This window comes from Triticum aestivum, chromosome 5D, assembly GCF_018294505.1.
Source record: "Triticum aestivum cultivar Chinese Spring chromosome 5D, IWGSC CS RefSeq v2.1, whole genome shotgun sequence".
In the NCBI taxonomy this organism is placed as follows: domain Eukaryota; kingdom Viridiplantae; phylum Streptophyta; class Magnoliopsida; order Poales; family Poaceae; genus Triticum; species Triticum aestivum.
The window spans coordinates 429137237-429151631 of NC_057808.1; the positions used below are offsets into that span (position 1 = coordinate 429137237).

Genomic DNA, 14395 nt, shown 5'->3' on the forward strand with positions numbered 1-14395 from the left:
ATTTAGTCATTAACGATGCACTTTTTCCTAATCTTTGCATTAGATGGCCCCTCCAAAAATCCTGATCAAGCTCCGTCACCGACTCACCCCTGCCTAAATTACTCATTTAGTGGCATATACATGATCAGAGAAGAGCATGGTGCATGCCATATCCATGGCCTATCCAGGATTTTGACGATGGGTATTCAGAGTTAAAAAATAAATAAAAGAGAAACAATCAAAACACAATCCAGATGATTTGTAGTTCTGTGTTACAATGCCTTAGTACACAATTTATTCTTCATAGCACGGTTACTGAAACTGACAGATGTGTAACAGACACATACATTACAAAGAAACACAAGAAACAATTCCATAAGAAACACAATGAATCGGTTGAAAATAAAATGGAAGCTTCAAATCGATAAATATAGAGCTCTGCTCAGTGCCTCTTCAAAGCCGGTCGATTTTGATTCTTTGCCAGCTCACCCCTCAGCTCTTCCACAAAAGTATCCTTGTAGCCGTTGTGGAACTCCATGAGCATGAATTCCTTAAGGCTTGGGAGTGATGGCAGCCCAGTAAACAACCCAGTGCTGGCTTGAGAAGTCCAGGCACGAAACTGCAGCAGCTCGAGCTTCGGGGTGACTTCTTCTTCAAACTTCACCAATTTCAGGTCAGCTAGGCGATCCAGCTCCAGTACCACCAGGCTCAGGAATGCACCTTGACAGAAGTTGAAATGAATCTCGTTGCCCACGAACGACTCCCTCCACAGGCGCAGAGTAGATAGATTCAGTATCTTCGGAAGGAGTTGTATGGCAGCATCATGCTCCACAATCCTTGAGCTCCGTAGCCTCAGCTTGACGAGATTTGTGAGCCGCTGGAGCCATTTGGGTAATTTTACAATGTTGCCGTACAGCTTGAGGCTTTGAAGATTTGCTGGAGTTGAGGAGATGCCATCTAAGCAGCTAGATAAACCAGGATATCCCAGTGACTGCACTAACAGCTTGAGGCTCTGAAGATTTGCTGGAGGTGAGGAGATGCCATCTAAGCAGGTAGATAAACCAGGATATCCCAGTGACTGCACTAACAACGATTCCAAGCAGCTGAGACCTGCAATTGCCAAAAACAAATCTTGACTGCTCCTATTGTTGACGCTAATCACTCCTAGCTTGCGCAGCCGGGTAAGCTCTTCTATGTCTTGCAGAATGGCTTTTGCCCGTGTGATGTTGACAATACCCAATGTTTGCAGGGCTTTCAGTCTGCGAATTCTTCTTGGCACTGCAACACCACGTGGACTTTGCCGCGTGGCCAACAGAGGTAATATGTTGCCGCAGCACATGGTGCATACGTCACGCCTGTTCACGTCAACATCCATACCCATCTTCTTTTTCAGAAGCTGAGGTGCACAGCATGCCACACAAAATGCAATTGAAGAGCAAGTAATGTTACACAGCCTGTTTCTCATTACCTCGGGTAGATCTTCTTGACATTACTTGATTTCAAGTCTGTCATCATCGGTATCTTCTATGGCCCCAGCACAAATGTTCCGTAGCTTATTAAGCTTGATGATGGTCCATGGCAGCCTTATTATGCGTGTACCCATGATATCTAGAGTTTCGAGTTGCCTCGGGTTACCCAACGAATCTGGCAGGTGGTAAATGCCATCACATCCTCTTAGAGAGAGGCATCTCATGTGAAGAAGCTTTCCGATGCACTCAAGGTGATGGTCAACTAATTCGGAGGTGCCCGGCATGGAAAGTTCACCTTTACATTTGGGTTTTTGTAGGCCGACCGGATTGTGGACATTTGCCCGAGGCCACCACCTGCTCCCCACACCGAGATCACTCTGAGATCAACGCCCCTCGTGTTGATCAGTTGGGCGAGATCCACACTTGTCTTGTCCTGCTGCCTGGTCATATACTCCTCCCTTCATTGATGCCAAACAGCGAGGCATCGGCGCTGTTACTGCCATTGGAGGTGCCGGTGGCGTGCTTAGAGACACCAGCTGAGCTGTTGATGAGGTTCTAGCGCACGTTCCCCTGGCTGACGTCCTCCACCTTAGCCCTGAGCTCCTTCATCCGCATGGCCACACGGCGACGGGCCATCAATGTGCCCGCGCCACGCCACCACCTGGACAGCTTTTCCAGACTGACCGCCAAGTCCGGGAGGCAGTCCTCGACTTTCGTAGGCCACGTCCCGGACCTGCTTGACCCATACCTTGACCGCCCTGCTGTTGCGCTCCCGGTAATCGTCAACGGCCATCAGGAAAGCTTGCATCATCTCGAGCTCGTCCTTGATGAAGAAGGTCTGGTCACGCTGGACCCCGAGCTGCAGCGCCACCTGCTCCGCCGGGGCAGAGCGGGCGTAGCTCAGCTCTCCATTCACCACGGAATCGCCGACGCTCAGCACCGTCACCTCCATTAGTTAGCTGTGATGGATGGATTGGAATGGATAGAGGTAGTGCTGCTAGCTATGGCAGATGCAGATTGTTGATCGATGTAGAGGAGCTAAACAATTATGGCAGGCCTAGGGCCCCCAAGTTGCAGTTTCTTATTCTGTTTTTTTATCAGGTTTGGCCTACTAACCACATATGCCATTGTGGTTGGAGTTTCTTATTCTGGGGTTGTACTCCTGCGTTCCGCAAGTTGGAGTGTCTTATTCTGAAATGAAGGCGATGACTCCGGGCTGTATGTTTATTGACAGTCGAAACTAAATCTCGAAATGTGTGCATGCCTTGTAAACTGGAATGGAAGGTCTGAAATGATGCCTTATAAAGTTTGAGCTGTGGGTGGAGATTAACTTTTTTTTATGCTTCAGTCACTGTACTTAGTTGAATTCGCCATTATCATTTGTGCTCGCATGAAGATTGTGGCAGCTTGAATTGTTTTGGTAGCATCTATATTTATCTTCATTATGTAGCTCTGAACATTTTTTATACAACAAAATGTATTTTTTTTTTCTGTTGCCATCTTGAGCAAAAATGATAAGCATTTCTTTATGCAGTCCCTTGGAAGAAAAGGTCTTGGTCCTCGTGAACCCTAGAGAAGAGATAAAGAGTTGTGATGCATTCAAGAACGCGCTACAGAGAAGGCTGCGATGAAGGTTAAGAAGAAAAACAAACACCTGGCTGGTGGCCGCAAGGACGAAGGCAGATCAGCTCCATATTGCACAAGTAGGCAAGCTGAATTGCAAAATTGCACAAAAGACCCGGCCCAAGGCTACGCTGCGCAAGCAGGCAATTGCAACTGAAGCCTAGAATGAAGTGCGTCAGACATTAGATTGTTATCGCCATCTACACAAGACAGAAGCCAGGTTTTGGAATAATACAGCTTAAGACACGTCCTGAACTACAAAGGTCAAGGTCTCAAGGAAACTGAACAATCAAGACCGATTGCAATTTACGACAGCAGGTGGAGTAATCTACTAAAACAACACAATTTAGAGAGGAGATTTGAGAAGGTGATCAGTAGGAACAGGGAAGACAATACACCAACACAACAACCCCACCGCAGCCACCGCCCGCCGGATCCAGGATCGCGGGTGGATAGGTATGGGCTGGCAGCTTTGATCTCGACATTTTTTCTCTCTTGAAACTTGGCATAAGAAAGCAGATAGAATAGGTGGATTTATAATGAATGTGTTCTAGTTTTCTGGGTTTAAACACTCTTACCTCTAATAGTAGCGAACCATTTGTTTCGCTCCATTGCCACTGATATATTCTGAACTGAAACGTAGATAATTTCAGATGTATGACTACAAAATGGTTTGTCTTGTTAAAGAATGTCTGAAACAAAAGCCTTTGGCAGATGTTTTAGATGGAGAGGTCCTGTGCATGAAATGAATGAAGTTGGTTAGAAAATTTCAGAAACAAAAGTGCAGCTAACGTTTTTGTTTCTGTGTGCGTTTGGCCAAAAATATAAAGAATTTCAAGTCTGTCAGACAACCACTGGGCCACCCTGCACAGGTGTGAGCCAAGCAGGAACGATCCTCTACAGCCGTCAGATCCATCCATCAGATGAATCCAGGCCGTTAATCACGCTCTGGCCCAGTGGTCAGAATGCATCAACCAGACTGAAGTGCTCGCCTCCTTATTGGTAAAGGATGCAGCGGTACGAGCCTATAGAACAGATCCTGTTCAAGTAAGGTCGTGCTAGAAAACGCTGCGCCTCGCCTTATAAGCTGGTTCCGCTCTGCGTAAACTAGCGAGGTGGGACTAATGTATTTGGCACACAGATTGGAAGGGGCCTCGTGGGTGCTGGCCCGTGAGGTTGGGCTGGAGAGTAGACAGATCCCGGCCCATCTGCGAAATATCTGCTCGTATGGCCTTTTCTTCTCTTTTTCGTTGCATCAGCTTTTCATTTTTTGTCCCCTGATTTTTTTTATCTAATAGGAGTATCTGGGAACTCATTGCTTCAGTACTCGTGCTCTTCTGTCAGCTCCTACTCTGCATTAGATTAAACAACGCCCGGTCATCATGGAGATTTTGCCGGTTCACATCCGTGTCATAACATATGGATGTTAACCCAAGAAAGTCTACGACGTAACTGCCCGTGTCCTTCAACCGCCGTTCCTGCATTGTACTCCCCAATTTAGTAATCCAGATTCGCCGTCAAGGTTTTCTTAATTGTCGGTACAACTAGATTCGAGATTCGACTTGCATCCTAAGTTTTGGACGTGACACAGCAAAGGGGTAGAAACAGTTTCCAATTGCGAGGCGAAGCCGCGGAGAAAGTGGGAGTGGAGACAACAACAAAGTCGAGCAAAGAGCTCAAAGTGTCGACGGTTAGGATTGATGGTGTTCACCGGGGACGAGAGGGTTGATCAATTGGTTTCCGCTGTCAAAAGCGTGTGGATGCAGCGGAGGCTAGCACGTCGGTGGTAGAGGGAGGAAGAATACTGACCAAAACAGTAAGTAATTTAGTCTACAAATTTACAAATGGTGTAAGCCGCACAAAGAAAAGAAATGATATGGCAATACAAAATCAAGTGCACAAGTGCGAACGCTTCTTCGCGAAGGAAGTCAATTTAAAACTGTAACAGGAACGTCCTATACACTCAACCGCAAACACATACACGTACACAGCGCTTGTCGTACGTATATACAGATCAACGCGTATTACTGTACATCATCACCTTAACTAAGGATGGCAATGGGTCGGGTTTGGATCGGGTTGAACAATATCAAATCCATATCTTTCTGGAAAAAAAAAATCAAATCCATATCCATATCCATGAAGACAGTCTTTGTCCGCCCATGAACGAATTCATGGGTGAAAAACTGTGTCCATGTCCAAACCCGATGGATATCCATACCCACTGAATATTCATTGGGTCCTCTAAAGACATATAAATAAGACATAAGACAATGTTGACATAAGATCTTCCATTCTTCACCTCGCGGCAAGTTAGGCTTCACTTATTGTAAACATCAACTTATGGTAAATCAACATCCACTAACAACCTAATATCATTTAGTATTTTTTCTAAAAGATGGGAATGACGAGTCATTTAACGAGGAGATAAAAATAAGAGAAGGAGCGCTAGTGTGTGTTAGTGGGGATTGAATGTCAACTAATAAAAGTTACGATGGGGATTGTGCAATTTCATTTTGCATGTTCTACATAACAAAGTGTAAAACTGCAGTGTGACATGTGACTGTGGGGTAGGGATAGCACATTTTTACCCATTAATGCATACTATCGGGTCGGGTTTAGGTATATCCACGGGTACAAAATTATATTCATGCCCTACCCATGAGTAATCGGGTCGGGTTTGGGCATTGCCCATGGGCACAAAAGCATATCCAAACCCTATTCATTCTGGTCGGATATCCATGGGTATCCATGTTTATGGATAAAATTATCATCCTTAACCTTAACCCACACAGAACTGAGAGCGAGAGCGAGGAGGATGCACTACGACATGCTGCTCCGGCGCATGGAGGACGGCATGAGCAACCAGGTCCCGGCGGGCGGCGGCGACGACAGGGACGCCTTCACCATCGTCCGCCTGCCGCACCATGTCCGGGAGATGAACAGGAGCCTCTACGAGCCGGTCATGGTCTCGGTGGGGCCCTACCACATGTCCAGCGCCAGCACCCGCGCCATGCAGGCCCGCAAGTGGCCCATGCTCCGCGAGTTCCTCCTCCGGGGGGAACCGGACGGCAGGGCCGGCCTCCTCGCCGACTGCCTCAAGGCGGCGCGCAGGATGGAGCAGCGGGCGCGCCGCTGCTACGGCGAGGCCCTGGACCAGGCCGCCGGCGGCGGGAGCGACGACTTCGTGGAGATGCTGGTGCTCGACGGCTGCTTCGTGCTCCAGTTCCTGCTCCACTGGAGCGAAAGCGACGCCCGGTGCATGCAGGGCACCTCCACCTACGTCTACTACGACCTGCTCCTCGTGGAGAACCAGATGCCCTACATCGTCCTCGCCAAGCTCTTCAACCTCGTCATGGGGAATGGCAACGCAGGGGACGATGCGGACCAGGGGCTCCTTCACCTCATATCCAGCTTCTTCAGCCTGCGCGAGCCTCTAGGCATGGTCCCGCTCCCGCCGCCGGCGCCGGAGCTGGCTGGCCAGTTCGCCGAGGTCTACCACCTGCTCCACCTCCAGTACCAGAGGATCGTCATGAGCCCGGAGCGGCGCAGGATCCGCCGGCTGACGAGGCTGGGCGCGAGCCTGCACCGCATCCCGGTGAGCCTCGGCTCGTTCAGGCGCGCGCGGGAGAACCGGGCCAGGACGCCGCTGGCGATGCCGTGCGTGACCGTGCTCCAGGAGTTCGGCGTCAGGTTCAAGGAGAAGCCCTCGCCGGCGAGCCAGTTCGACGTGACCTTCCGCGGCGGCACCATGGAGATCCCGCGCCTGGTCATCAACGGCGGCACGAGGATCCTCCTGGCCAACCTGTTCGCGCTGGAGCAGACCAAGGACTGCTGGAACGAGGGGACCATGACGGGCTACCTCGTGCTGATGAACGCGCTGGTGAACACGGGCGCGGACGTGGCCGTGCTCCAGCGCCACGGCATCCTGGACAACATGCTCTCCAACGAGGAAGAGGCGGCGGCCTTCTTCAACCAGCTCGGCGGCAGCGCGCTCTTCGGCCCCAGGACGCACCGCTACGCGCGGCTGTTCAAGGACACCAACGATTTCTGCGACTCTCGCTGGAACCGGTACATGGCCGTGCTCAAGCGCGACCACCTCCGGACCCCGTGCTCCATCATCAACCTCCTCGCGGCGGCCATCCTGCTCTTCGTCTCGGTCATCTCTGCTGGCTACGTGATTTGCCGCTACCGCCATTCCTGCACCTGATCAAATAAGTGTACTGTATTTCTTCGGAGAGGAAGCAGCAACTCAATATGGACCTGGTAGCCGAGATACTCATGCAGCTGTCTCTGTAAATAACCTGTGACATACCCCATTGACAGAATCAATCATCAATCATGTTAAAGTTGCAACTTTCAGTGGCCACTGAGAAAAAAATGTTTTTCTTTCAAAACGGATTTGCCTCGTCCATTAATTAAGTAGCAGAGAATTGCCAAGTTAATTAGTGAAAAACCAGGTGAAAACCATCAACATCATTGAGCGGCAAACATATAATACCCCACACATACCTCTCCAAAGTCCAAAGAGGGTCTCATCGAGACAACGCACATGCGTCATCTTGTCATCACTCCTCCCTTGCGGGGCGTCATCACCATCCCTAAACGCTGAGCAAACGACTCCAACTTCGCTGTAGGCGATCGTCGGCCCAACCCACACTGTAGAGGCACTTGTCGAGTTTTATGGAGACCCGTGCCAGAGCACAACCACCTGTGACTGGACAACGAGCTTCGACTCTGATGGAGAACAACGAAGGACAAGTTAGGCACGACTCGCACCATCGAGGATCATTGAACGAACCACATGTTGACTGTCATCGTACGCCGCCGGGACCCCGCCATCTCAGCTTCAACTTCACAGCAACACAAGCCGAGGCAATCCCGCAGGCACGCCGGAGAAACACCGATTACCTCAACCATTGTCGTGTCGCCGACATCGCTCCCCTCATCATCGTTGCCATAGAAGCCTCGATGCCAATATCGCCGCCGTCCATTGGTCCCGCTTATCGATGCCCAGCTCCAAAGATGAAGCCCCCAAGAGGGAATACAGCACCAAGACGCCACCATCGTCCGATCACACAAGATCCAGGGTTTCCTCTGGAGCTGTCGTGATGGCTGGATCTGCGCAGGAGGGGTGTGGTAGCAATGCAGCGATGCCTCCAAGAAAGTCAACGATGACCGCAGCCGCCACCATTGTTGGTCATGACGCAAAGCCGAGACAGGGTCTTCATCTAAGCTCCCATGCTGCACATCAACCGACACCGGCGCCGGCAAGCCCGCTAACCACCACAACCATGGAAACTACCCTTCGTCGAAAAAGAACTAAGATCCGCCGCAGCCAACCACACCTCACATAGACCACCGATGCCCAAACTCCAGCTCGAGGCGCCAGATCCGTCAACGGTCGTCGGAACGCAGACCATCGGACGCAGCATGAACCACCATGCCATACCGAGCACCATGTCGACAAGGAACAGAGGAGCGCTGCCTGAGGCTAAGAACCACCATGATGCCGAGCCACATCCATACATCAGATGCGCTGACGCGTGCTATTGCGTTCGCCGGAGACCAGATCTGCTGCACCAGCATCAAGAGGCGCTCTTCTTTGCCATCCCGGGACACCGAGCCGTGCGGCAGTTCCACCGGGGGCATCCTCGCTACAGCACACACCCGCCGCGTCCCTCGTGGCCAAAGCTGCCGCCCAGGGCGCCCGAGCCACACCACCATGCAACCCACCGCTTTTTTGCTTCAGCGTTCTCCGGTGCTCGAAAGGCTTGCAGAAGGCAACGAAGGCAACGACCCATAGGTTAACTTTGAGATCAATGGCCACCACAACAACAAGGGGTGCTACCTAGCTGATGGCATTTATCCTCAGTGGACAATTATTATAAAGACAATACGTGATCCAGTAGGAGAGAAGAGGCAGAGATTTGCTCAAGCACAAGAGAGTGCTAGGAAGGATGTGGATCGTGCTTTTGGTGTGCTTCAATCTTGATGGGGCATTGTTCGGTACCCTACTAGAACTTGGGAGCACCAAGAAGTTGTGGGAGGTGATGACTGTTTGTGTGATCATGCACAAACATGATCGTAGAGGATGAACGTAATCTTAGACTAGGGGTTTCAATTTCAGGGTGAAAATGTTGTGCCTGAGTATGAAGGAGCGGCAATGTTTGCACAATTCACCCAATTCCATCATGAAATACATGATTAACCAACTCACATTCAACTCCAAGATGATTTGGTTGAGCATATGTGGGCTCATCTTGGCTACCAATAGATGTATGGACTTTTTTTAATGTATTTGAGACAATTTAAATTTTATTTGGCTTGTAAACTATGAGATTTTTATTTGGTTGTAAAAACGGCAAGATCTCTATTTGGTTGTGATTTAAACTTTGGGCAATATTTGATATGTATGAAAAAATTGTGCCAACAATATGGCCATACCAACCACGCGGACGAAAAATGCGTCGGACACGTTGACCAGCAAAATGCCAACAGGCCGGACGCTGCCCAAAACGCCGACCCAAAGCAGGCAAAACACGCGTCTTGTTTCGGTCTATGCGTTGGAGTTGCTCTAAGTCTCTAACTTAATGTACTTTCGAGTTCCGAGACAACTTGTTTAGTGGATTGTTGCCATCGAAGATCGGAAGCTTGAAGCATATTACAGACATCGATTTATCTGACAATCAAATTTCTGGTGAAATTCATGCATCTATTGGTGATTCCCAAAGCCTGCAATTCTTACAGATGCAAGGAAACTTCCTTCAAGGTGGAATACCAGCATCCGTGGGGCAGCTCAAAGGCCTTGAAATACTTGATTTTTCACATAACAACTCCCGAAAGAGGGGATATTTCTTTTTCTTTTTATTTTTTGAGAAGAAGAGGGGATATTTCTTGATGCAAACTCAACCGCAATTCAGGGAAATGAAGACTGTGCGGGGGCATCCCTGGAATGAAGTTGCCTCCGTGTTCCACAAACGCCTCCAAGAAACTGCATTTGAAGCTTATCATGATAATCTCCATAAGCAGTGGAGTCCTATTGCTTATCGTCCTTTGTAGCATTGTTTGCTTGCTGGTACAGCAGGAGGAGCAAGCCACACCATATGCTGAATTAGCCAATGCAACAAATGGTTTTGCTTCTGAGAACCTCATCGGAGTAGGAAGCTTCGGCTCGGTGTACAGGGGAAGACTGGCGATCCACGACCAGCAGGTCATTGTTGCTGTCAAAGTGTTCAATCTGCAACAACGTTGTGCATCTCAAAGTTTTCTTGCAGAATGCAAGACCCTGAGATGTGCTCGGCATCAAAACCTTGTGAAGATCTTGACAGTCTGTTCAAGTATGGATTTCCAGAGCCAGGATTTCAAAGCTCTTGTGTTTGAATTTCTACCGAATGGAAATTTGGACCAATGGATACATGAGCCTGCTGAGGAAAATGATCAAGACAAGGCGCTAAATCTCATCGGAAGGCTCAGCATCGCCATCGATGTGGCATCTGCACTTGATTATTTTCACCAACACATGCCATTGCCAATTATTCACTGTGATCTCAAGCCAAGCAACACTCTCCTTGATAGTGACATTGTTGCTCATGCTGGTGATTTTGGGCTTGCAAGAGCCCTGCCTAAAGACCCAAGCGGCTGTTTAGAGAAATCAAGTGGCTGGGCTACAATGAGAGGAACAATAGGCTATGCTGCTCCAGGTATACATAAATACGTTCTAACAGTTGTCTTCAGCATAAATGCGTAAACATGTTCAGTGCTTCTAATTCTTTTATTATGATGTTTGCAGAGTACGGTTTGGGCAACAAAGTTCAAATCCTAGGTGATGTGTACAGCTATGGGGTACTGTTGCTGGAGATGTTTACTGGCAAAAGACCAACAGGCGGGGAGTTTGGAGAAGCTCTAGGCCTTCACAAGCATGTCCAAATGGCACTTCGAGTTCCAGACAGAACCACCAGTTGTTATCAGAGGACAAAGATGGAAGAGAAGCAAACACCTCAAACCCTGGCAGGAAAAGAGATAATATCAATTGCTTGCATCACTTCAATTCTGGACATTGGAGTTTCATGCTCAAAGGAAACTCCAATAGACCGCATGCAAATTAGAGATGCTTTGAAAGAGTTGATGAAGATAAAAGACAAGTTCCTCATGCATCTTTCCAGTATGCAAGTGTCAAGTAACTGAAGGATTGGAGGTACTATTCAGCGGAGGCGCTATTCAGTTGAGGTCCTTAGATTATGATCTTGAAGGTACTCCCTCTGTCCCATAATATAAGATGTTTTTTAAGCTAAACTAGCTTGCAAAAACGTCTTACATTGTGGGACGGAGGGAGTACTATTCAGTTGAGGCACCATAGGCCTCCAGGCTCAAGCAGTCCGCTTCATGGATATGATGTAGATCTATGGTGTGTAGCAGCATATTGGCACAAACAAAATATATCAAGTTTACATATGATCATATTTGTTAATTAATATGCAAATATTCTTACCATCTTCCATTCTATTACCTCCGTCCCAAATTACAAACGTGTCTAGATACATCTGTATCTAGACAAATCTAAGACAAGTAATTCGGGACGGAGGGAGTATATAGCTACTGCAAGACTTCTGATGTGCACACAAAACTTGTAACCGAGTGCAATGTAAGTCAGTTTAATTAGAAGTTGTTCAGTTTAATTTTATATTGCTACAGAGATAGCGAGCATATTGTGCAGGTGGCCAACTGCCCCTACATCTCTACAAATAATCGTAACACAATATAAGCCATTTTATTTCAAGATTTTTTTTACTGGAAAGAAAAAATGACTGCTACTCCCTCTGTGAAGAAATATAAGAGCGTTTAGATCACTATTTTACTTCTAGATTTCACACACGTATAGTTTTTGTATGTCAAGAACACAGAGATACCGAGTGCTGATGGGTACATGAATTTAACCCATTTGCCAGCTGAAAGGAAAATTATCTTGCATATACTTTTAGAATTGTTTGACGTTTATAACAGAAGGCAATCTTTACCACCACCCCAATTTATTATCCAGTGGCGCTTTACATGGCTACATTTGATTGCACCTAGTATTTCGATATTTCCACTTTTCCTTCTATCTCAGTCCCCGATTATATAAAACCAAATCTCAAATAAGCTGAACCTAACTTTCAGTTTAACCAAATGCCCACCCTACTAGGGGGCACAACGGCATAATCAACCATGTGAAGTCGCTATATTACAGAAATCAGAGATGAAGAGAGGAATCATGTAAAGGATGATATTAGGCATATGGGATAACACGCCATTAACGAAGGCAATCACTCCAAAGTCCAAAGTGCACAGGTAGGCAGGAAGATTTGAGAAGATATCCATAAACATGGAGTGATTTACTCAAAAAAAAACTTAGCCTAGGACTACACTAGCAGGCAAATACAACTGAAACCTACAATGATGAACTAAAACATTAAATTCATGACATTTATCATCCATAATAGAAGCCAGGTTTTGGGTTAATAGTGGTCGCAAAGGTCAAGGAAACTGAACATCTTGAACTACAAAGGTCAAGGAAACTGAACGTCTTGAACTACAAAGGTCAAGGAAACTGAACACGGTCAAGATTGGCTGTATTTATCACAGCAAGTGGTCCAGTGACTGGTGTACTAGAGTGGCACAAGTTTAAGTCAAACCTCATAGCAAATGAAGTTTTTGTTTTTGAACAAAGGTCAAGAAAATTGAACATTTAGACTGGCTGTATTTATCACAGAAAGTGATCTAGTGAATGCTGTACTAAACTAGCACAAATTTAAGTCAAATCTATTATTTGAATAGATTTTGTGTTGCAGCAGTTTAAACAGACAAGCACATGACACAATACTAGCCAAAGCTTACACTTAAATGAGCTACACTGGATATGGAAACACACAAATTATGAAATGGTCGAGCTTACAAAAGCATTAGTCCTCATCGTCTTCATCTGAGCTCCCGACGTCGCTACTGTACTCATCGCTGCTAGAACTGATAATGTCAAGGTTCACAGCTGCGACCTGTATTGGCTCTTGGGCCCTTGGCACCATTGGCTGCACCCCAACAGGAATCGGCACACTGGGTCGTTGTTCCTCAGGCTTGACAGCAGGAATGATGCCACCCAGCTCGATCGGGTCCCCAGGCTTCCATCCAGGTGGCGGCACTGGAATATCAGGAAGCAGAGCAGGCAAACCTTTCTGCCAACCTGGTGGCACTGTGATTGGTAGCATAAATGGCCGCGGAGGCTCTTCCTCCGGTAGCTCGAATAGCGGCATGGACTCCATCTCTGCTGTGACCCCCTCCTTCGTTTCCAGGGGTTTCTTGGGCACTCCAACATCCAAATCAGCAAACTGATACAGCTGTGACATCCGCAGCTCGTTATCCTGTGGCGCAGGCGGCAATGCACCCCTCAGAGGGAGCCCAGCACCATGCTCCGGCGGTGCAAAGGTCGTGTAGCTTATGCGATGCGCATAGGTCAGGATGTCGTCCAGCTTGAGCTTGGAGTGGAGGGACGCGCCGAAGTCGCCGTGCGACACCGGCTCGGGCTCGTCGACAGCGGCGGCGCCGCGCGGGCGCTTGGGATCGCGGCGGTAGTCGGCGTAGTCGTCGACGAGGCGGTCGAGCACGTGGTGGGCCTCACGGAGCTTCTTCGCGAAGGCGAGCAGCGAAGCGTCCTTGGCGCGCGCCTCGCGAGCGAGCTTGGCGCGCGCGTCCTGCAGGTCGAGGGTTTCCTGCAGCTCGGCGACGGTCTCGAAGAGCTGCGTCTGGAGGGAGGTGAGCATCGACATGGCCTCCTTGGTGGTGGAGACCGGGGCCGGCAGCGGCGTAGGCGCCGCGGACGCCGACGACGACGCGAGGAAGTTGGGGAGCGAGCCCCGGTAGGACGAGATCCAGGCTGCGCGGTTGGGCGAGAGCTCGAAGAGGTTGGAGGCGAGGGAGGAGATGAGGTGGAGCAGCGACTGCGCGCGCGGGAGCGGCGGCAGGAGCGGGAGCAGCGCCGGCGAGGTGGTTAGGGTTGGGACCGCGGCTCCGGCCGCGGACGTGGCCGCGCTCGCGGGCGGCGGGTTGGCCTGCTGCGGCGGCGAGGAGGTGGGGTTCGCGGGAGACTGGTTGGGCGGGAGCGACGGCGACGAGGCGGTCACCCCCAGCCTCGCCGGCGACGGCATGTGGGACTGCATCATGGCGGCGTCGGCGGCGGATTGGGGAATCCAACGCGAGGAGCAGAGGCTCGTGGTTGTGGACTAGCCGGGCTATTAGACACATGAGGTTCTCTTAGTGGGATCCTGGGCCTGGCGTGAATATGGGCTTGACGA

The 14395-nt window shown here is 49.2% G+C and overlaps 3 protein-coding genes, 1 long non-coding RNA gene and 1 other non-coding gene across 5 annotated transcripts in view; 3 read left to right on the forward strand and 2 right to left on the reverse strand.

Annotated features, from left to right (window-relative positions):
* Positions 1-3729, forward strand: part of LOC123122402 (uncharacterized) — a 5163-nt gene extending 1434 nt beyond the window's left edge. Inside the window, exon 2 of the long non-coding RNA XR_006460209.1 lies at positions 2983-3729. This is a non-coding gene — a long non-coding RNA (uncharacterized lncRNA). The remainder of the gene's footprint in view (positions 1-2982) is intronic.
* Positions 3730-3908: 179 nt separating this feature from the next.
* LOC123126473 (small nucleolar RNA U3) lies at positions 3909-4128 on the reverse strand. The gene has a single exon (XR_006461716.1). It is a non-coding gene; the product is annotated as a small nucleolar RNA U3 (small nucleolar RNA).
* A 1761-nt stretch (positions 4129-5889) lies between these two features.
* LOC123126327 (UPF0481 protein At3g47200-like) lies at positions 5890-7281 on the forward strand. The gene has a single exon (XM_044546687.1). The coding sequence runs from the start codon at positions 5890-5892 to the stop codon at positions 7279-7281; it is 1392 nt and encodes a 463-aa protein (XP_044402622.1).
* A 2745-nt stretch (positions 7282-10026) lies between these two features.
* On the forward strand, positions 10027-11258 carry LOC123122405 (probable LRR receptor-like serine/threonine-protein kinase At3g47570). Its single transcript, XM_044542598.1, has 2 exons — positions 10027-10774; positions 10864-11258. The coding sequence occupies exons 1-2, from the start codon at positions 10027-10029 to the stop codon at positions 11256-11258; spliced, it is 1143 nt and encodes a 380-aa protein (XP_044398533.1).
* Positions 10622-14326, reverse strand: LOC123122403 (mediator of RNA polymerase II transcription subunit 4). The gene is made up of 2 exons (XM_044542596.1): positions 13006-14326; positions 10622-11078 (listed from the first exon to the last, which is right to left on the reverse strand). The coding sequence occupies exon 1, from the start codon at positions 14261-14263 to the stop codon at positions 13013-13015; it is 1251 nt and encodes a 416-aa protein (XP_044398531.1). The 5' UTR covers positions 14264-14326; the 3' UTR covers positions 10622-11078; positions 13006-13012.
* Between the last annotated feature and the right edge of the window lie 69 nt (positions 14327-14395).

Coding starts and splice junctions, on each gene's coding strand:
- LOC123122405 (XM_044542598.1), top strand. CDS start 10,027: ATGAAGTTGCCTCCGTGTTCCACAAACGCCTCCAAGAAACTGCATTTG. Junction 10,775..10,863: donor AATAGGCTATGCTGCTCCAG/GTATACATAAAT, acceptor TGATGTTTGCAG/AGTACGGTTTGGGCAACAAA.
- LOC123122403 (XM_044542596.1), bottom strand. CDS start 14,263: ATGATGCAGTCCCACATGCCGTCGCCGGCGAGGCTGGGGGTGACCGCC.
- LOC123126327 (XM_044546687.1), top strand. CDS start 5,890: ATGCACTACGACATGCTGCTCCGGCGCATGGAGGACGGCATGAGCAAC.